Genomic DNA, 16,616 nt, shown 5'->3' with positions numbered 1-16,616 from the left:
GCTTGAAGAGTCAACTGGGCTACTCCTGCTTCTATTTTCTATGTATGTATGTTTTTATGTAAAAGGTATTTATTGATAACTAGAAACTACAGGAGTTGCAGCCCTAGGCAGCCTGATGTGTTCTGAGATAGGCCTTCACCCTGTGGGGTGATCACTTACTCTCAGTTCGCATTGGTGTTTCAAGTCAGATGACCCTCTTCTACTGTACTGATTTAAAGATACAGACACCATATATGTACTAACCATTATTGCTTTTGTTGGCCAGACATGCCAGGATACTTTTGCACGTTACCAGGGAGATGCCAGTGTAAAATCTGCTTGACTAGGGTAACCACTGTTTCTGAGCATTCTGCCGAGATTATTACATCCTTTGCAATGTCCAGTGCCTTCAGTAGTTTCTTGATGCAATACTTGCATTGTCGTATGATCAGTAAATTTTACATTTATGATTGCTGCAACTACATAAGAGATCTGTTAATCCACTTCAGTGCACTCCATTCTGTGCCTTTGATCCTTCCCAGTGTATGAATTGAATAGATTTTATTAAATGTCATTACAGGAAGTTCCAGATCCAATCAGATACTTTGTTACTCACTGGAGCAAGGATCCTTGGGCTCAGATGGCTTACAGCTTTATAAAGGCAGGGGGAAGTGGTGAAGCTTATGATATAATTGCTGAAGATATACAAGGAAAAGTATTTTTTGCTGGTGAGGTAAGTGGATAATTTAAAATGTGACAATCAAGTATTTGTGAATGTAGTTTTTTTAATTGCTCCCATGCAGATTCCCGTGAAGGTGGCAGTGTTAAAATATTCAATAAATCATCCAATTGTCAACATTCGTTATTCTGCTTTGGTTATTACTGAGATAATTTATCAGTTCATGAAAAACTTTGCAATGGTGAAAATAACTTTTTATCAACAATCCACAGATTTCATAAAATTGAGCCAATTTAAATGTTCATGGTCTTCTGAATTCAATTTTGGATAGAATTAACTGCTTGGAAACTGATCTATAATGAAACCAGGCACCTGTTGTGTGGCAGATGTCAATGCTAAAGCGAAACTTTTGGATTGAAGGTCATAAATAGTATTTGGCTTATAAATACAGGGTTAATTTTCCACTCCTATATCTAACAAAATCAAAATTAGCACAAACATCTGTTATAAATTGCTTTGCTTATGTAAACCTAGCAGTTGTGGTGTAGTTCCTCAGCATATTTTCACCAAGAAACTCCTGGAATCCAACCAATTCCATTTCCTAAATTGTTGGAATTCTTCTTTAAATTTAAAATCAACCCCCTCATGATTTTTATCAACTTCTATCTTAACTGTGCAATTAATTCCCATCTTGTCAGGAAATTATTTACTAATTTTAGCATTGAGTTGTGTTGGTAATACTTGAGAAGCCACCTTCTCAGGTTTAAGGAAGTATGACAGCGTTTGAAACAGGATTTATAATCTATTTTAATTATATTCCATTATCAGAACAACACCATGGTGTTTTGTGAGGTCCTATGCCATGTTACCATCAGTGAAGAGACAGTGTTAAACTGACTTCATGAATTTAATTAAACAAGTTTCTTTCTGAGTAATGCTGGCAGTTCTTGACCAGTAATATTTGACTTGCAAAGCCTTTGTGTTCTGTTCAATGCAGTTTTTAAAATCCATTTACAGGATGGATTTAATTTATTGCCCATCCTTGATTGCCCTTGGCTGGTGGTGAGCTGCCTTCTTGAACTACTGCAGTCCATGTGTTTGAGTTACACCTGCAGTGCTGTTAGGTAGGAAATCCCAGTTTTTGAGCCAGTGACATTGAAGGAATGGTGATATAGTTCCATGTCAAGATGGTGTGTGTCTTGGAGGATTTTGCAGCAGATGGTGTTCCCATGCATTTGTTGTCTTTCTAGGTGGTAGCAGTCATGGGTTTGGAAAGTGCTATTGAAGGGGTTTTAGCAAGTTGCAGCAGTGCTGCTGTTGTGTGCTAGTGGTGGAGTGAAATGTAAGGTTGAAGTGCTGATTTAAGTGAAGTGCATTGTCTAGGATGATAAGCTTCTTGCATGTTGTTGGAGCTGCACTCATTCAGACAAATTGATAGTATTCCATCATCCTCCTGTCTTGTGCCTTGTAGATAGTGACAGGCTTTGGGAAGTTAGGAAGTGAGTTACACTCCACAGAATTTCCAACCACTGACCTGCACTTGTAGTTACACAATTTATACAGCTAGTCCAGTTAAGTTGAATGTCCAGAGATAATTAGATTCTCTGAATTGCTCCTGGATGTGATTCAAATTTTCTCGATTCCCATTTGCTGTTTGATGCCACACTTGACATCAAGGCAGCATTTAATCATCACCTCACCCATGTAATTTGGCTCTTTTATCCAACTTTGGTCCATGGCTGTAATGAGGTCTGAAGTTGAATACCCCTGACAAAACCCAAACTGTGCAATGGTAAGCAGGATTTTGATAAAATAGTGCTGCTTGATTGCACTGTCAATTTTACCTTACTCTTACTTGGTTATGGATTGGTTAGATTGAATTTGTCTAGCTTTTTGGGGACAAGATGCACTTGGGCAAATTTCCACTTGATGCTTGTGTTGTAGCTATGTTGGAACAGCTTGGCTGAGGATGTGGCTAGTTCTAGAGCATACAGGGCCATTGTGTTTCCTGTGCATTTATCGATTTCTTAATGTAAGGAGTTGATGTAGACCAGCAACTGGATGTTCGGGGATTTCGGGAGATGGCAAAGATTAATTATCTACTTGATATTCTGGCTGAATAAGTTGCAAATGGTTCAGTTTTGTCTTTTGGACTAATATGCTGGGCTCCTTCATTGTTGTGACTGGGGAATTTATGAAGCCTGCTCCACCAGTTGGTTGTTTAATTGTTCACCCGTGCTCATTATTGAATGTCGTAGGACTGCATTGTTTTGATTGCTTATTTAGTTGTGAGGTTGTTTGGTTCTATCGCATGCTGCTTCCTTTGTTTAACACACATGGTTCTGTGTTGTAGTCTCACCAAGTTGGCACTCATTTTTAAGTGTGTCTTGTTTACTACTGGCATACTGTCCTGTACTACTCATTGAGCCAGGATTGCTTGCTTTCCTATTCTAACGATGGCAGTGAGGGATATGCCAGTCCAAAACAATACAGATTGTGGATCATTATATTTAACCAAAGAACTCGTGTGCCCAGTTCCGAGCTAATCTCTTCTGAATCTATCCCATTTAGCACAATGCTAGTGTTATACAATTGAGTGTATTCTTAATGTGAAGACAGAACTTCCACCAGGACTGCATTGGTCACCTACTATTGCAATCATGGAGATGGAACAGGTCAATTCTGTGCTTCTACACTTTGGTTAGCTGTTACATGTTTATAAGACAAATTGTGGCTTGTGAGCGAGGTGTCTGAGAACAGCTTTTTGTATTTCACTTTAATGTGAAATTATGAAGCCCAACTTACCTGCTCATCGGGAACTCCATGTCCCAACCGTCTTCTGATTTCCTGCACGTGTGTAGGCTGGGATTGGGTTACATATGACTTCAACTTTTTAGATCCTGCGCATCAGAGAAAAAGGGTCAGGTAGCCAGGTGCGGATTACCGTAGGCAGTAATTGTCCCAGAGAGGGAGAAGGGATGGGATAGGGATAGGTCCGAAGATGTGCCCAGAGATGGGGGACAATGGATCAGGAACAGGTCTCTGTGGACTTAAGCAAAGGAGAAACTGTCTCCAATTGTAGAAAGCACTGCAGACCGCAGAGAAGCCCTTAACGGTCCAAGAAGGCAGCTGACTCCTTGCTGCAGGCTGTTTGGGCAAAAGTACCCCATTGGAGCAGTTGTGTTCTGCTTGGCATGGCTAAAGAGCTGAGATTAATTTGACTGTATTCTCGAATCCAGGAATAGAATCTTGGAAGGCAGAAAATATCCTGCGAGGTGGGGCATCATTACTAAATTCCAAGGCAGGATCTTTGAATGTGAAGATTGGAAACTTTTCTAATACACTCAGGAAACAAGTTGTGTTTACAGTTTATAAATTCAAGGTGCATTTAAGTGTATTCAGATTTGTGTTAATGAGATCATCAAACAGAAGTATGAAGATGAAAACAGAAATTTTAAACCTGAGTGGAATATTTTGAATTGGTGTTGAAAGGCAGGAAATCCATGTGGCTGTCTGCAATACATTACTTGCTCGCAGCAAAGCCATTAATTTTAAATGCCCCCAAGAATCAAATCATGAAAATTTTACATGAGTACCCTCAAGAGTTAACCAAACCCCACTTTCAACATTCAGTAAGGAAGCTGACACTAGTTCTGTTGCTGTTGAATGTCATACTATGATGGAGAATTGAAGAACTGGAGTTGTTGTAGTTTTAGATGCAAATAGTTTCAGCAACTAGCAACACAAATTCCAATTTCACTGTATAGAATGTGAATTATTAGATTAGTGCTCATGTTACAAGCTTGAAATAAAATAACCTGAGGAATTCTCTAGCATTCAGCCTCAGGCCTTGATGAATTTGAACGAAAAGGACTACCTATCATTGGCAGTCTTTCTTCATTGTGCTTCCATTTGTTAAAGGAGAAATGTTGGACTTATGGCACTTGTGGTGGTTACATATGTTGATATTCCACTGAACAAACTTGTGTTTTGTAACAGATGGAGCCTGCAATGCTGGAGAAAAACGTAGGCCCAATTGCACTTGATTTTCTCTCTATTCATTGCTAGATGTTCATGATGAACAGTGCATTGAACAGTAGTGACTTGCAGAAGCTGTGATACTGCTTTGCCTTTCTTATAAACCCATTCATAATTGATATAGTCAATAATGGTTGTCTGATTCTCAAACTTCTGGATGAGGAAACATTTGCTGTAGAAATTCAACTATTGGGCATCCAGGACTAGGCCGTAAAGATGATGCATAAATTGCAAGCTACAATCAACAAAGCAAGTGCCAGAAACAAAATACAGTAGTGTCCTGGTGTTCACAGGGATTGTTCTGTGAAATCTTGCAAACAGGGAATATGCTTTTAAATGGGATTCAAACAGATTCCAGCCTTGAGGACAGCTTTGAGTTGGGCAGTTACTCTACAGAAAATTGTGGTGTGGAATCTGTATATGACAAATCTTCATGTTTTGCACAAAGATACATTTAAAATTGAACACAGCCATTATTACAGCTCTGGACTCAGAGTGGGACATTTCCAGGTTAATCTCCTCAGTTGGGCTGCAGCTCAGCTTTGCCATAGCTGCTGTCCCTTTGGGAAAGGGAGGTGAAACCACAGATAAGCAAACATTGTCCACCCAATGGATGAAATTTATAAAGCATGTCTAAATGAAAATGCAAACCAAGTGGGCCTTTATCCTGAACTCCAGAAAACGAGTGCAACTCATTTCAATTTTCAGCACAACACTGCTGTGAATTGCTATAATGTAATAGAGTGCTTGTTGAAAGGCTTTTTACAGCATCTAAATTAATAGACAAAGCAAAATCTTTCCTGCAGAATGAAGTGAACAAATGACAGTTCTGTTTTGTAACTAAACAACCAAAGCAAGACAAAAAAACAATCTAAAATCATGATTTAAAATATATCATCCCAGAACTTGAAAAATAGTGGAATGTTGGTCAGAGTAAAGAGGGTCTGTCAGTACCTGGAAAGATGGGCAAAAAACCTTTAATTATCTCATTAGGTGCTCTGCTGATTTGTCTGCTTGGCATTGATTTCTGGTTTAGTAATATTTTTGAAATGTTTATTTTCAGAGATGAGCTTAATGTTTTTGCAAAGTCTGGCCAACTGCTTATATGTTGATACTTGTCATTTAATTTTAAAATCGATTTTTTTTTAAATTTTAATTTAGGCAACAAATCGACATTTTCCACAGACTGTTACTGGAGCCTACCTGAGTGGAGTCAGAGAAGCAAGTAAAATTGCTGCATTATAAATGAAGATTTTCTATAATTTATAATTGTTAAAAGCACTAAATGAAAACTCTGTACATAAGGTACTGTACTTGTAAACAAATTATTGCTTAATCCCATGTAGGTCTCCTAAGTTTTAAGATCATGAATGAGGATTTTTGCAAGTGACTGCATGAAGATTTGTGTATAAACCAAAGTTTTTAAATAAGTACAAGTAAATGTTATTTCCAAACTTTCAGCAACTATTTGTATTATACAACTCCCCCGCCCCTCCCCCCCCCAAGAAAATCAACATATTTCCATCTCAACATGGAAAGGGCAATGTTAATAAAATACTCAAAGTTCAGTTCTATATATATATGGTGCAAATTCACCCATACTAATTTATTTGATAAAGTTCATAATATCATTAATAACTGCATGGTTAAAGAGTCAACATCTAATGCATAGGATTTGAACTGTTCAGTTCTGTTTTGCAATTTTTGTTTTGTTGAATTAGCAACTTGGAGGCTAGAATAGTTGCTGCATTGACCAGGGCACATGGAAATGGTCAGTTAGAGAAAGGTTGGTTTTCTGAATCTTTGTTACCCACCAAAAACATGGGTGCTTCAAACAAATTGGGCTTATTCATAATAGAACGCCCACTCTGAACATAATTTCACTAAGCTAGTTTGTTTTCTTCGAGTTTATTGATAAAAGCAGTAACTATTTAGTAATTTGTTCAATTGGAACAAATCCTTACTTGAGCAACAGTTCCATAATGCATGAGGCAACATCTCTGCACTAGATTCAGTGAGTGGATCAATATGCAAATTATAGATCAGACTGAGATGAAAGATAATTTGCCTTTAAGTGAAACCCTCATGAATTGTGTGACAGGATTTTCACTGCCTTTTGGTCAACCTGGGCTATCTATTGTAAAGTGTACAGTACAAGAAGCACAAGGAGAATTGTCCTACTTCAAATGTGGACAAAGTGCCTGCATATTTGATTTTATATATGGTTAAAACAGGATTTTCTAGGTCTGTAGATTTTTTTAAAATCCTGTACATAGTTTGATGTAAATATCTGGTTCATGTTGTTTGGATTACCTAGAGTCTGTGCTACCTGCAAATGGAAATGAGTATTGGTACGGATTAAATTCTGTTGAGCACGAGTTGTTATGCAAGATAGGTAGAGTAGTATTATAATACAAAGCAAATGGACTAAATTAGTCTCATTTTAGTGTGACATAAGCATTACTGAAAAAAACCTCAGGTATTGCATTCTCAAAAGCTTTCCCCTTATTCCACTGATCAGTTACACTATACTGAAATATAATTACCTCAGCTTTACTGTGCATCAATATCAAAAAGTGTGTTTCAGGTTCACTTCAATTCCTGAATTAGTGATATACAAAACACTTAAACATTTCTGCATGTGCAGATGTATATGGTTCAGTCCACTGGACAATAAAGTTTTCTGAACTCTAGTTTTCAATTTGTCACTCTTGCTATTTAGCATAGAGCATCTTACAATACCCCCAAACAATGTTTACCTAACATTTATTTAGAATGTCAAATCTGGACTGCCTATTTTAGTTGCATTTGAATTAACAATCTAGGACAATGACATTAAACAGTTATTCTAGTTTGCACAGTTGTTGCAGACTATATAGTCTGTTAGCTCAAAAGCTGCTGGAAGTCAAATTCTGGAAGTTTTTTCAGCACAGTTTCTGATTGTGTTGAGGTTGCTTAATGATTGGATTTAAGCACAAAACTGATTAACCAGAGTGGACGGTAAAACACTAAAGATTCCACCAGTAGGCAATGTACTGTGATTTAATCTTAAAGCAACTCCATTCCTGTTCTGAGCATGTGTTTCCAATCCTTTTAAATGGACTTGCAGCAAGATATTCTACTTTTTGTATGTTTTCCATTGGAAAGATTCCTTTCTGTAAACCAGTAATGGTTTTGATCCTTCAACTGTTTATTAAAAAAAGTGCTCAAATAAAAAAAACACTTGAACTGCCTTTTTCTTAATTGTGTATAAAGTTTTTATTTTCTCTTGGGGAACCAAGGCAGATAAATTTGCTCCACAGACAATCTTAGTTCTATAAAATAAGAACTTAACCTACAGCAGTAGACATACTGCAGCTCCAATAAAAGTCTCCCCACTCAAGATTAAAACCATGGCCTTGCTCTGAAGACATGTAAATACAAAACAAAGATCAAATTAAAAATTAAACAGCAAAAGATATAGCACATGCAAATATGTCAACTTAAAGCTACAGAAGAGGCTAAAATATTTTCCAACTCTTAACTGGATTCTAGCTAGTGAGAAATGAGACATGCCTAACAACCGTAATAATAAGTAATGAATTTACTGGGTAATTTATTCACAGCTCAATAGATTCAAATGTACACTTCCATAAACATTTAAAAAGCTAGTAGACGATTAGAACGTAACATAAAACTTAAGTCTTAAAAGTCAGATCAAGAGCAATAAGTTGAATATTCAATTTACATTGGCATATAAGACTGATTCCACGTAAATCCCACAGGTTGACAAGGAAATACATTCTCATTTGTGCTGGTGTTAAACAATCCCATTTCTCAATCTATGGGACCATGGTGGCGGTATCTTTTCAACACTCCTTTGCTGGTTTCTTTCAAACTAGGCCAGTTTTATCACGAAATTAACTGAAAAAAAAAATTTACAAAATCAAGCATCACAAAAGTTCTCACTCACTCATTTGTGAATTAAGCATGCTTAAAAATATACTTTAAAACCTGGGAAAACTACTTGTAAAATGAGTGCAAATGTCAGTCATATCTAATCACACCACTGAAGATTAGAAAAGCTACAAACAGTAGTAAATAACTGCTCAATATGGTACAGTGATGTCAAATCTCGCTTTCTTTCAGCCTATCAGACTGCAACTTCTGCCTGTTTCATTGAACAGTTTGCTTGGATTAAACAATTCTCTCACCTGGAGATGTTTGAATACTGGTTCCACCATTACCCTTTAAAATGTACAGAACTGATGGCAATTCTTCCTATTGTTATTCTCTGCCAACAATGGGCACTACTCAGACCTCAACTGTTGTAATCTATATAAATGATCTGCAGCAGGGACAGAGTGTAACATAGCAAAATTTGCAGATGGTATAATAGGTGGGAAAGCAGGCAGTGAGAATATAAAGATTTACAAATGGATACAGACAGGCTAGAAGAATGGGTCTCAATTTGGCAGAAAAAGTAGAAAGGCAAATTATTATGTAATTGGAAAGCAGATTTAAAATGAAAGCAGATTTAAAATGTATCCAGGCAGAGAGAACTGGGTGACTGTTCATGAATCGCAACAAGTCAGTATGCAAGTGCAGCATTCAATAAATGCCACGGGATTAGAGTATAAAAGTAGAGAAGTGTTGTTGCAATTGTATATGTGGTGGTGGTGGTGAGGCCACACCTGGAGCAGTGTGTCCAGTTTTGGCCTCCTTATTTGAGGAATGATATGGTGGTGGCATTGGAGGCAATTCAGAGGAGGTTCGCTACGAGAGGACACAGGTTTAAGGTGCGGGGAGGAAAGTACAGAAGTGATGTTAGGGCTAAGTTTTTCACTCAGAGGGTGGTGAGTGAATGGAATCGGCTGCCGTCAGTGGTGGTGGAGGCGAACTCGCTGGGGTCTTTTAAAAGACTTCTGGATGAGTATATGGGGTTTTATGGGATTGGGGGTTATAGATAGGTGTTGATGTGATCGGCGCAACTCGTGGGCCAAAGGGCCTGTTTGTGCTGTAGTGTTCTATGTTCATTGGGTTGATGTACGAGGAGAGATTAAACACTTTGGACTTATGCTTGGGTGGGGTGGTGAGGGGGGAAGATGATCAAGGTATATTAACTTTTAAAAAGGGATTGATAGAGTAAATGCAGGCCAAATGCTTCCTCTTATAGGGCAATGTAGAACAAGAGGTCACTGGTTTAGAGGCTGTAGATTTAAAACTGAGATGAGGAATTACTTCTCGCAGAGGATGGTGAATTTGTACCACTTGCTGCCCAAAACATGGTGCGTTTGAATCATTTCAAGGAGATAGATACACTTCTAATTTTAAAAAAACAGGATAAAGGGACATCAGGGAGAGATCAACCATGATCTGATTAATGGCAAAACAGGCTCGAAGGGACTTTACCTACTTCTGCTGCTAATTCCTGTGTACTTCTGAATTTGGATCATCCTTTAAATAAGGATAAGGAACCATAACACCAAATATAATTATTACAACTGGCAATTCAACCACAACCCAAAAATATTAAGAGAAAGTAATGGAATTCAATCAATTAAAACAGGGAACAAAATGAAGCCTGCAAAACATTTACAGAAATCCTGAAAAACTATTACAATAAAATGTAAAACACTTTCATGCTTAAGCATTATTGAACAAAGAACAACACAGCACGGGAAACAGGCCCTTCGGCCCAACGAGCCCGCACTGCAATTTTAACATTGAGTCCCCCCTCCACCCATGACCCTTGTCTATGCTTATGGCATTCCACATTGAGGGAAGACTAATTTAGGGGCAATTTGTTACACCAATCAGCCTAACAGCACATCTTTGGGGTGTGGGAGGAAACCGGAGCACCCGGAGAAAACCCACGCAAGCACGAGGAGAATGTGCAAAATCCCACAGACACCGGCCCAAATCCATGTATCTGCACAGCAAAGAGTGATAGTCACTGAGCTGTCATGTTGCCCAACATCTGGTCCAGTTTAAGTGTACACTAACGATGTGAAGTACTAGGCTACTCTCAAAACAACCAAGAGCAGCCCTTGTATGACCCATCGCGTGTATGCTCCTTGTTGGATAACAAGGCAGACCGAAACACCTGTGGATTAAGAGAAAAACATCAATACCATGCACATCCTTATACAAACATTTAAGGGAATCCCCAGAAGCTCAAAAGTAAAACAAGTGAGTCAGAAAATATGTTGCAAGGTCCACTGGAATCAATTGATTCCCAGGGACGTCCCAAGGCTCCTGAACCTTATTTAAAACAGTCTCCTATATCCCTCCATCTCCATCCCGCTCATGTGCTTAAGTAACTCTTCCTGCCTCCACCACCTTGCTTGGCAGAGCATTCCATATCCCCACTACCCTGTGTGAAAAACCTCCCTCTAACATCCAAATTATACCTCGTCCCCCCTCACCCTAAGCCTGTGGCCCCTCGTAATGTGCGTTTCCAATCTAGGAAAAAACTTACCACCGTTTACTCTATACCCTTCATAATCTTATATACCTCTATTAGATTTCCCCTCAGTCACCGTCTTTCAAGGGAAAACAGCCCCAATTTGCCCAATCTTTCCTCATAACCCAGCCCTTCCATACCAGGCAGTATCCTGGTAAACCTCCTCTGCACTCTCTCCAGGGTCTCCATGTCTTTCCGGTAGTAAGGCGACCAGAACTGCGGCGCGGGCTCGTTGGGCCGAAGGGCCTGTTTCCCGTGCTGTGTTGTTCTTTGTAGAACTGGATGCAGTACTCCAAATGCAGCCTAACCAACGTTCTATACAACTGCAACATTGGACTCCAGCTCTTATACTCTAGTCCCCTTCCTATAAAGGCTAACATACCATAAGCTTTCTGCACAACCTTCTCCACTTGTACTGCCACCTTCAAAGACTTGTGCACTTGCACCCCAGGTCCCTTTGCATTTCTATACTCTTTATAGGTCTACCCTTTATCATGTAACTCCCCCCTACATTATTTCTCCCAAAATGCATCACCTCACATATATCAGGATTAAATTCCATCTGCCATTTATCTACCCAATATACCAGCCTATCTATATCCCGTTGTATTACCTGACACTGCTCTCCACTGTCCGCCAATCCAGCCATCTTAGTGTCATCTGCAAATTTGCTGATCACACCACTTACTCCTCATAATACTGGGTTATGAGGAAAGACTGGGTAAATTGGAGCTGTTTTCCTTAGAAAGACGGAGATTGAGGGGGGATCTAATAGAGGTGTATAAGATAATGAAGGGTATAGGTAGAGTAAACAGTGGCAGGCTTTTTCCTAGATTGGAGGCAAATATCACGAGGGGCCACGGGCTTAAGGTGAGGGGGGATGCTAGAGGGAGGTTTTTCACACAGAGGGTCATGGGGGTATGGAATGCACTGCCAAGTAAGATGGTGGAGGTAGGCACGCTGGACTTGATTAAGGTTTACTTAGACACATGAGCGAAATAGGGATGGAGGGTTATAGGAGACTGTTTTAATTAATGATCAGAGCCTCGGGACATTTCTGGAAATCAACTGTTACATGCGTTGATGTTTTTCTCTTTTACTCTGCAGGTGCGTCAGTCCACCTTGTTGTCTAACGAGGGGCATGCACGCGGTGGGTCGTGTGTGGGCTGCTCTTGGAAGTTTCGAGAGTAGCCCAGTACTTCGCGTCGTTTGTGTATGCTTAAAACTGGACCAGCAGATGGGCACCACAACAGCTCAGTGGACTATCACTGTTTGCTGTGCAGATACGTGGATTTGGGCCAGTATCTGTGGGAGTTTGCACATTCTCCTTGTGGTTGCGTGAGTTTCCTCCAGGTGCTCCGGTTTCCTCCCACACCCCAAAGATGCGCTCTTAGGCTGATTGGTGTAACAAATTGTCCCTAAATTATTCTCCCCTTAATCTGGTTTCCAATGGGGGTACCATAAGCATAGACGTGGGTCAAGGGTGGAGGAGGAAAATCACATTGTTAAGATGGCGGCGCAGGCTCGTTGGGCCGAAGGGCCTATTTCCCATGCTGTGTTGTTCTTTGTTCTTAATCACTTATGGCCCAGACCACGCAAACCCTGTTTTTAAGTGTCCCTTCAATTTCCTTTCAAAATAACTGTTAGCTTCTGCTTCTACCACCCTAATTAGTTTCAATTCTAACTTTAAGTTGGTATTTACTTTATGATTTATAAATTTAATATTTAATGATAGCAAGGTCCCATTGAGAAAAGGCTACTGAACACGTACCTCTTTCACGGTGTTCTTGATAAAATCTTTTTTATCAGAGAGGTCATAATCAGGATAGCTGGCAAAAACCTAAGTAAGATAGAACATTTGCTTAAGTGCTTAAGAACAGCATACTGGAAATATTAACCTTGAAAACAAGACCATTCTAATTAATAAAGACAGGTTATATGACGGGTCAAAGATACCATTCAAATTACTCTGCAAAAACGTTAGTATGCAGTTAATTAGAAAGTACAAAGTTTACACAAACTTAAACTAAAATAAGCATCGAACTCCCTGCTCTTTGGCATGACCAGCTCACTTGCCGACATCAATCCACTGTACCAGTTTTCTCCTAGTATTACAAAAAAATGGACATTCACCGGGATACAGATTTGTCCTCACAAACACAAGTTAGAAAGTAAACAGTATATAGACAAGAAATAACAATACTTCTATGTAGGGTTACTTATAACAAATCCCGTCTCAAAGTATCATCAGGAAGCACAATATCTAAATTATGTGATGCAAAGAATGATGGTCACCAGGAAGTAATTTCAGTTTGTTCATATAGCATTCTTTACAATCTTTTAATTGGGGTACACCATCCCACATCAGGGAATCCAGACAAACAAGGCACAGAAATCCTTAAGCTTATTTGCAATAAAAATATGGTCATGTGGAAGATTTCACCAACATGCTGTAACTACCAGTAGCCAAACATTTAAGCCTCATCTTTGATGACCTCTTTTTCTAGTCTAGGGACTTGTTCTTTTTCTCCTGAAGCAAACCATTACTACCATAAACCTTCCTTCAGAGATTTAAAGGAGTTTCATCTGGCACTGCAGCCCAGGTGGTTTTTACTGATTTTTGTGTTATTTCGTGGTGACATTAGGAGAATTGTTGAAGTTACTCAGGTTAAAATGAAGCTGTGAATTTGCAGCAGGAGCTGTAAGATCACAACTGGGGATAATCACAAAATTCTAAAATGTTCCATCATAGTTACAGTGAACCCTCAACTCAGAAGCTCCATTAACTCACTATGCTCAATCATAAAATGCCATCACAAAACATGGCTCAAATGCATCAAAGATGCAGTTCTTGAAAATAATTCTATGAAAACTTTAAAAGAATAAAAACATGCATTTCTGAAGTAGCTCAAGAATAAAACAAATTTGAGTTGAAGACACATTCAACACTAATTGCAAAAGATCTGTACTTTGTAGGCTCCTTTGTATCATATTTGAGAATTAGTATTTGTTAGATTTAGAATCAGTCAACACAACAATTAAATACAATGAAAGTGATTGGCTGCATTGGTTTGATATCAAGTATAATGATTTCAAATTGTATGGGTGGAGTTCAATAATCTATGTTGAACATCCCTTAATATACTCTTTCTTAAAAATCAGATAGGTTAATACCCATCATATATATGATACAATGTGAAAATATCTTTTAAAATCAAGAGTATTGCATTCTATGAAAAGCTATACAACACAATGCCCATTATTGCCATCTGTCAGGATATACCCAGGACAAAGCTTTGCAGGAGTTATCAACATTTTGCACATTTTTGGTTACTGGTATTTCATGAAGTAAAAGCACCCATTATCTTTCACTGTTTAATAATTTTGGACAGTAGAACAAATTTGGGACATTACAGGACTAAGGTAGAAGTTGAACTAACAACAACTTAATGGTGGTAAAAACTTGTCTGCACCTTATTTAACAAGGTGTAACTTAAGTTTTTTTTTTACAGTAAGACTAAGAACACAAGTGTAAGTGCATGTCAACTCCTTATCTTTAGGGATTTCAATGGCATATCCTGTGCAGGAGTGGGGAACTACTGACAGCAAATTCTGGATTTCCATATTTAACTGCACATTCACCTAGAAGTTTCTGTCAGTTTCAGTTTAAACAGTTTAGGCATTATTAACTCGGAATATTATCTACTACTGGGGGTGGAGAGGGCCTTTTCAAATTTTAGGCTTTCAAACATTCGAGTTTGTTTAAATAGACTAACCCAAGCTTTCTTCAGCACGGAGCTAATTTTCTAGTATAATACAAAGCAGCATTGCCTCAAGTTTAAAACAAAACATCTGCAACAAATCATTAATAGTTCACCTTTTTGCAAATTTGTTTCATTGTGACTTCTTCCAAGTTCGCATCAACCAACAATTTCATGACTGTTCCCTTCAATTCTTCATCTGTAGGTGGTTTTTTAAGTTTCTTAATCAGTGGTTCATCATCCGAACTATCTTCAGATTCACTTTCTGTGAAACAATGACAAGACGCAGTAGTGTTTCAAACTAACTCAATACAATTATGCACTATTCAAAATCCTACATCAAGTTTGAGTTAGCTTTTGGGAAGGTTAGGATGCTGAGGTGGGATGGGAGTGAAAAAGGGTACATAAAGTATTAGGAGTTCACAGCTGACCGAGTTCCAAACCAGTTACTCAAGCGTAGACTCAGCCAATCCTCATTAATAATTAAAATGCAATCCATTCTGGGTGCAAATAAAGCTAAAATCAACATGTGTACCAAAATTAGTTACAGGTTTGGACTCTCTAATAAGCAACATTTGAGAGGAGGGCCACAGAGAAGGAATCTTAAATATAATAATTTCAGAATGTTAACTTTTCTGCATGAGATCTGCAGAGGTATTGCTTGGTTAATCACTGAAAAAAAATCCAGTTAATTTGATTACGACCACCTGGTTTTTAGGCACATTGCAGCTAGGATTATACAGATGCTACTGTGTTTTTTTCCAGCTCACGGTAACAGGAGAAAGATCTGTCACTAATAGTTTGCAGGTTGTAACACCATTGTTGCTCATTTTAAAATCAAGAATGCACAAAGCTGGTGTTGAATTTCAATAAGTAATTCCACTGACGAGTGCAAGACATCTGAAAAATGTTGCCAACCAACTGATAATGAGGATGATTTTCCCATGGAATTAGCATCTGCTCAACACCATACCACTGCCAATTTGTAGCACCGTAACAGTTCATATAAATTTTGTTTTCTTAAGTTTTAATTAGAGTTCTGTTTCTCCACAAAATAACCACCACATGCTTCATTTTCAGTAGAGTTTAGAACTTGAATTTATTTTAACATAACTAAACGTCCCAAAGCATCTCACAGTAGCATTATAAAACTAAAGTATGTTACTAAGCCAGAGATATTTGATTAGGTAACTGAAAACAAGAGATAAATTTTAAGGAATGTTTTAAAACGAGAACAAAGAGGTAAAAAGATGTAGAGAAAAAATTTCAGAGCTCAAAGCCTGGGCATTGAAGATGTGGCCTCTAATGGTGAAGCAATTAAAATCAGGGATGCTCAAGTGGCCAGAATTGAATGATATAGTAACATGAGGGTCTTGCGGCTGGAGGAGAGAATATAGGGAGGGATAAGGCCATGCAGAATTTTGAAAACTAGGTTAAGAATATTAAAATCAAAATGTTGCTTTACCAGCAACAGTATATATCAGCAAGCACAGGAGTTAGATTAATAAAACTTGGTGAAGGCTTGTGCATGAACAGCAGATTTAAAAATTTATTTATTAGTGTCACAAGTAGGCTTACCTTAACCCTGCAATAAAGTTACTGTGAAAATCCCCTAGTTGCCACATCCTGTTCAGGTACAGTGGAAGAGAATTTAGCATGGTCAATGCACCTAACCAGCACATCTTTTGGACTGTGGGAGGAAACTGGAGCACCC

At 38.5% G+C, this 16,616-nt stretch overlaps 2 protein-coding genes across 3 annotated transcripts in view; one reads left to right on the top strand and one right to left on the bottom strand.

Annotated features, from left to right (window-relative positions):
- kdm1b (lysine demethylase 1B) overlaps nucleotides 1-6,192 on the top strand; it is a 145,348-nt gene extending 139,156 nt beyond the window's left edge. The window contains exons 20-21 of the mRNA XM_080204011.1: nucleotides 560-712; nucleotides 5,858-6,192. Of these exons, the coding sequence (XP_080060137.1) occupies nucleotides 560-712; nucleotides 5,858-5,941 (237 nt within the window). The 3' untranslated portion in view covers nucleotides 5,942-6,192. The remainder of the gene's footprint in view (nucleotides 1-559; nucleotides 713-5,857) is intronic.
- A 1,737-nt stretch (nucleotides 6,193-7,929) lies between these two features.
- Nucleotides 7,930-16,616, bottom strand: part of dek (DEK proto-oncogene) — a 62,337-nt gene continuing 53,650 nt past the window's right edge. For both annotated transcript variants that reach the window (XM_080204025.1, XM_080204032.1), the window contains 3 exons: nucleotides 15,019-15,167; nucleotides 12,913-12,981; nucleotides 7,930-8,599 (listed from right to left, as the gene is read on the bottom strand). In XM_080204025.1, coding sequence (XP_080060151.1) covers nucleotides 8,588-8,599; nucleotides 12,913-12,981; nucleotides 15,019-15,167 — 230 coding nt within the window. In that variant the 3' untranslated portion in view covers nucleotides 7,930-8,587. The remainder of the gene's footprint in view (nucleotides 8,600-12,912; nucleotides 12,982-15,018; nucleotides 15,168-16,616) is intronic.

Source organism: Carcharhinus amblyrhynchos, chromosome 2, assembly GCF_965287045.1.
Source record: "Carcharhinus amblyrhynchos chromosome 2, sCarAmb.v2.hapA, whole genome shotgun sequence".
Classification (NCBI taxonomy): domain Eukaryota; kingdom Metazoa; phylum Chordata; class Chondrichthyes; order Carcharhiniformes; family Carcharhinidae; genus Carcharhinus; species Carcharhinus amblyrhynchos.
Note: the sequence above shows the minus strand (reverse complement) of the source record. Positions and strands in the feature narration are given on the sequence as shown.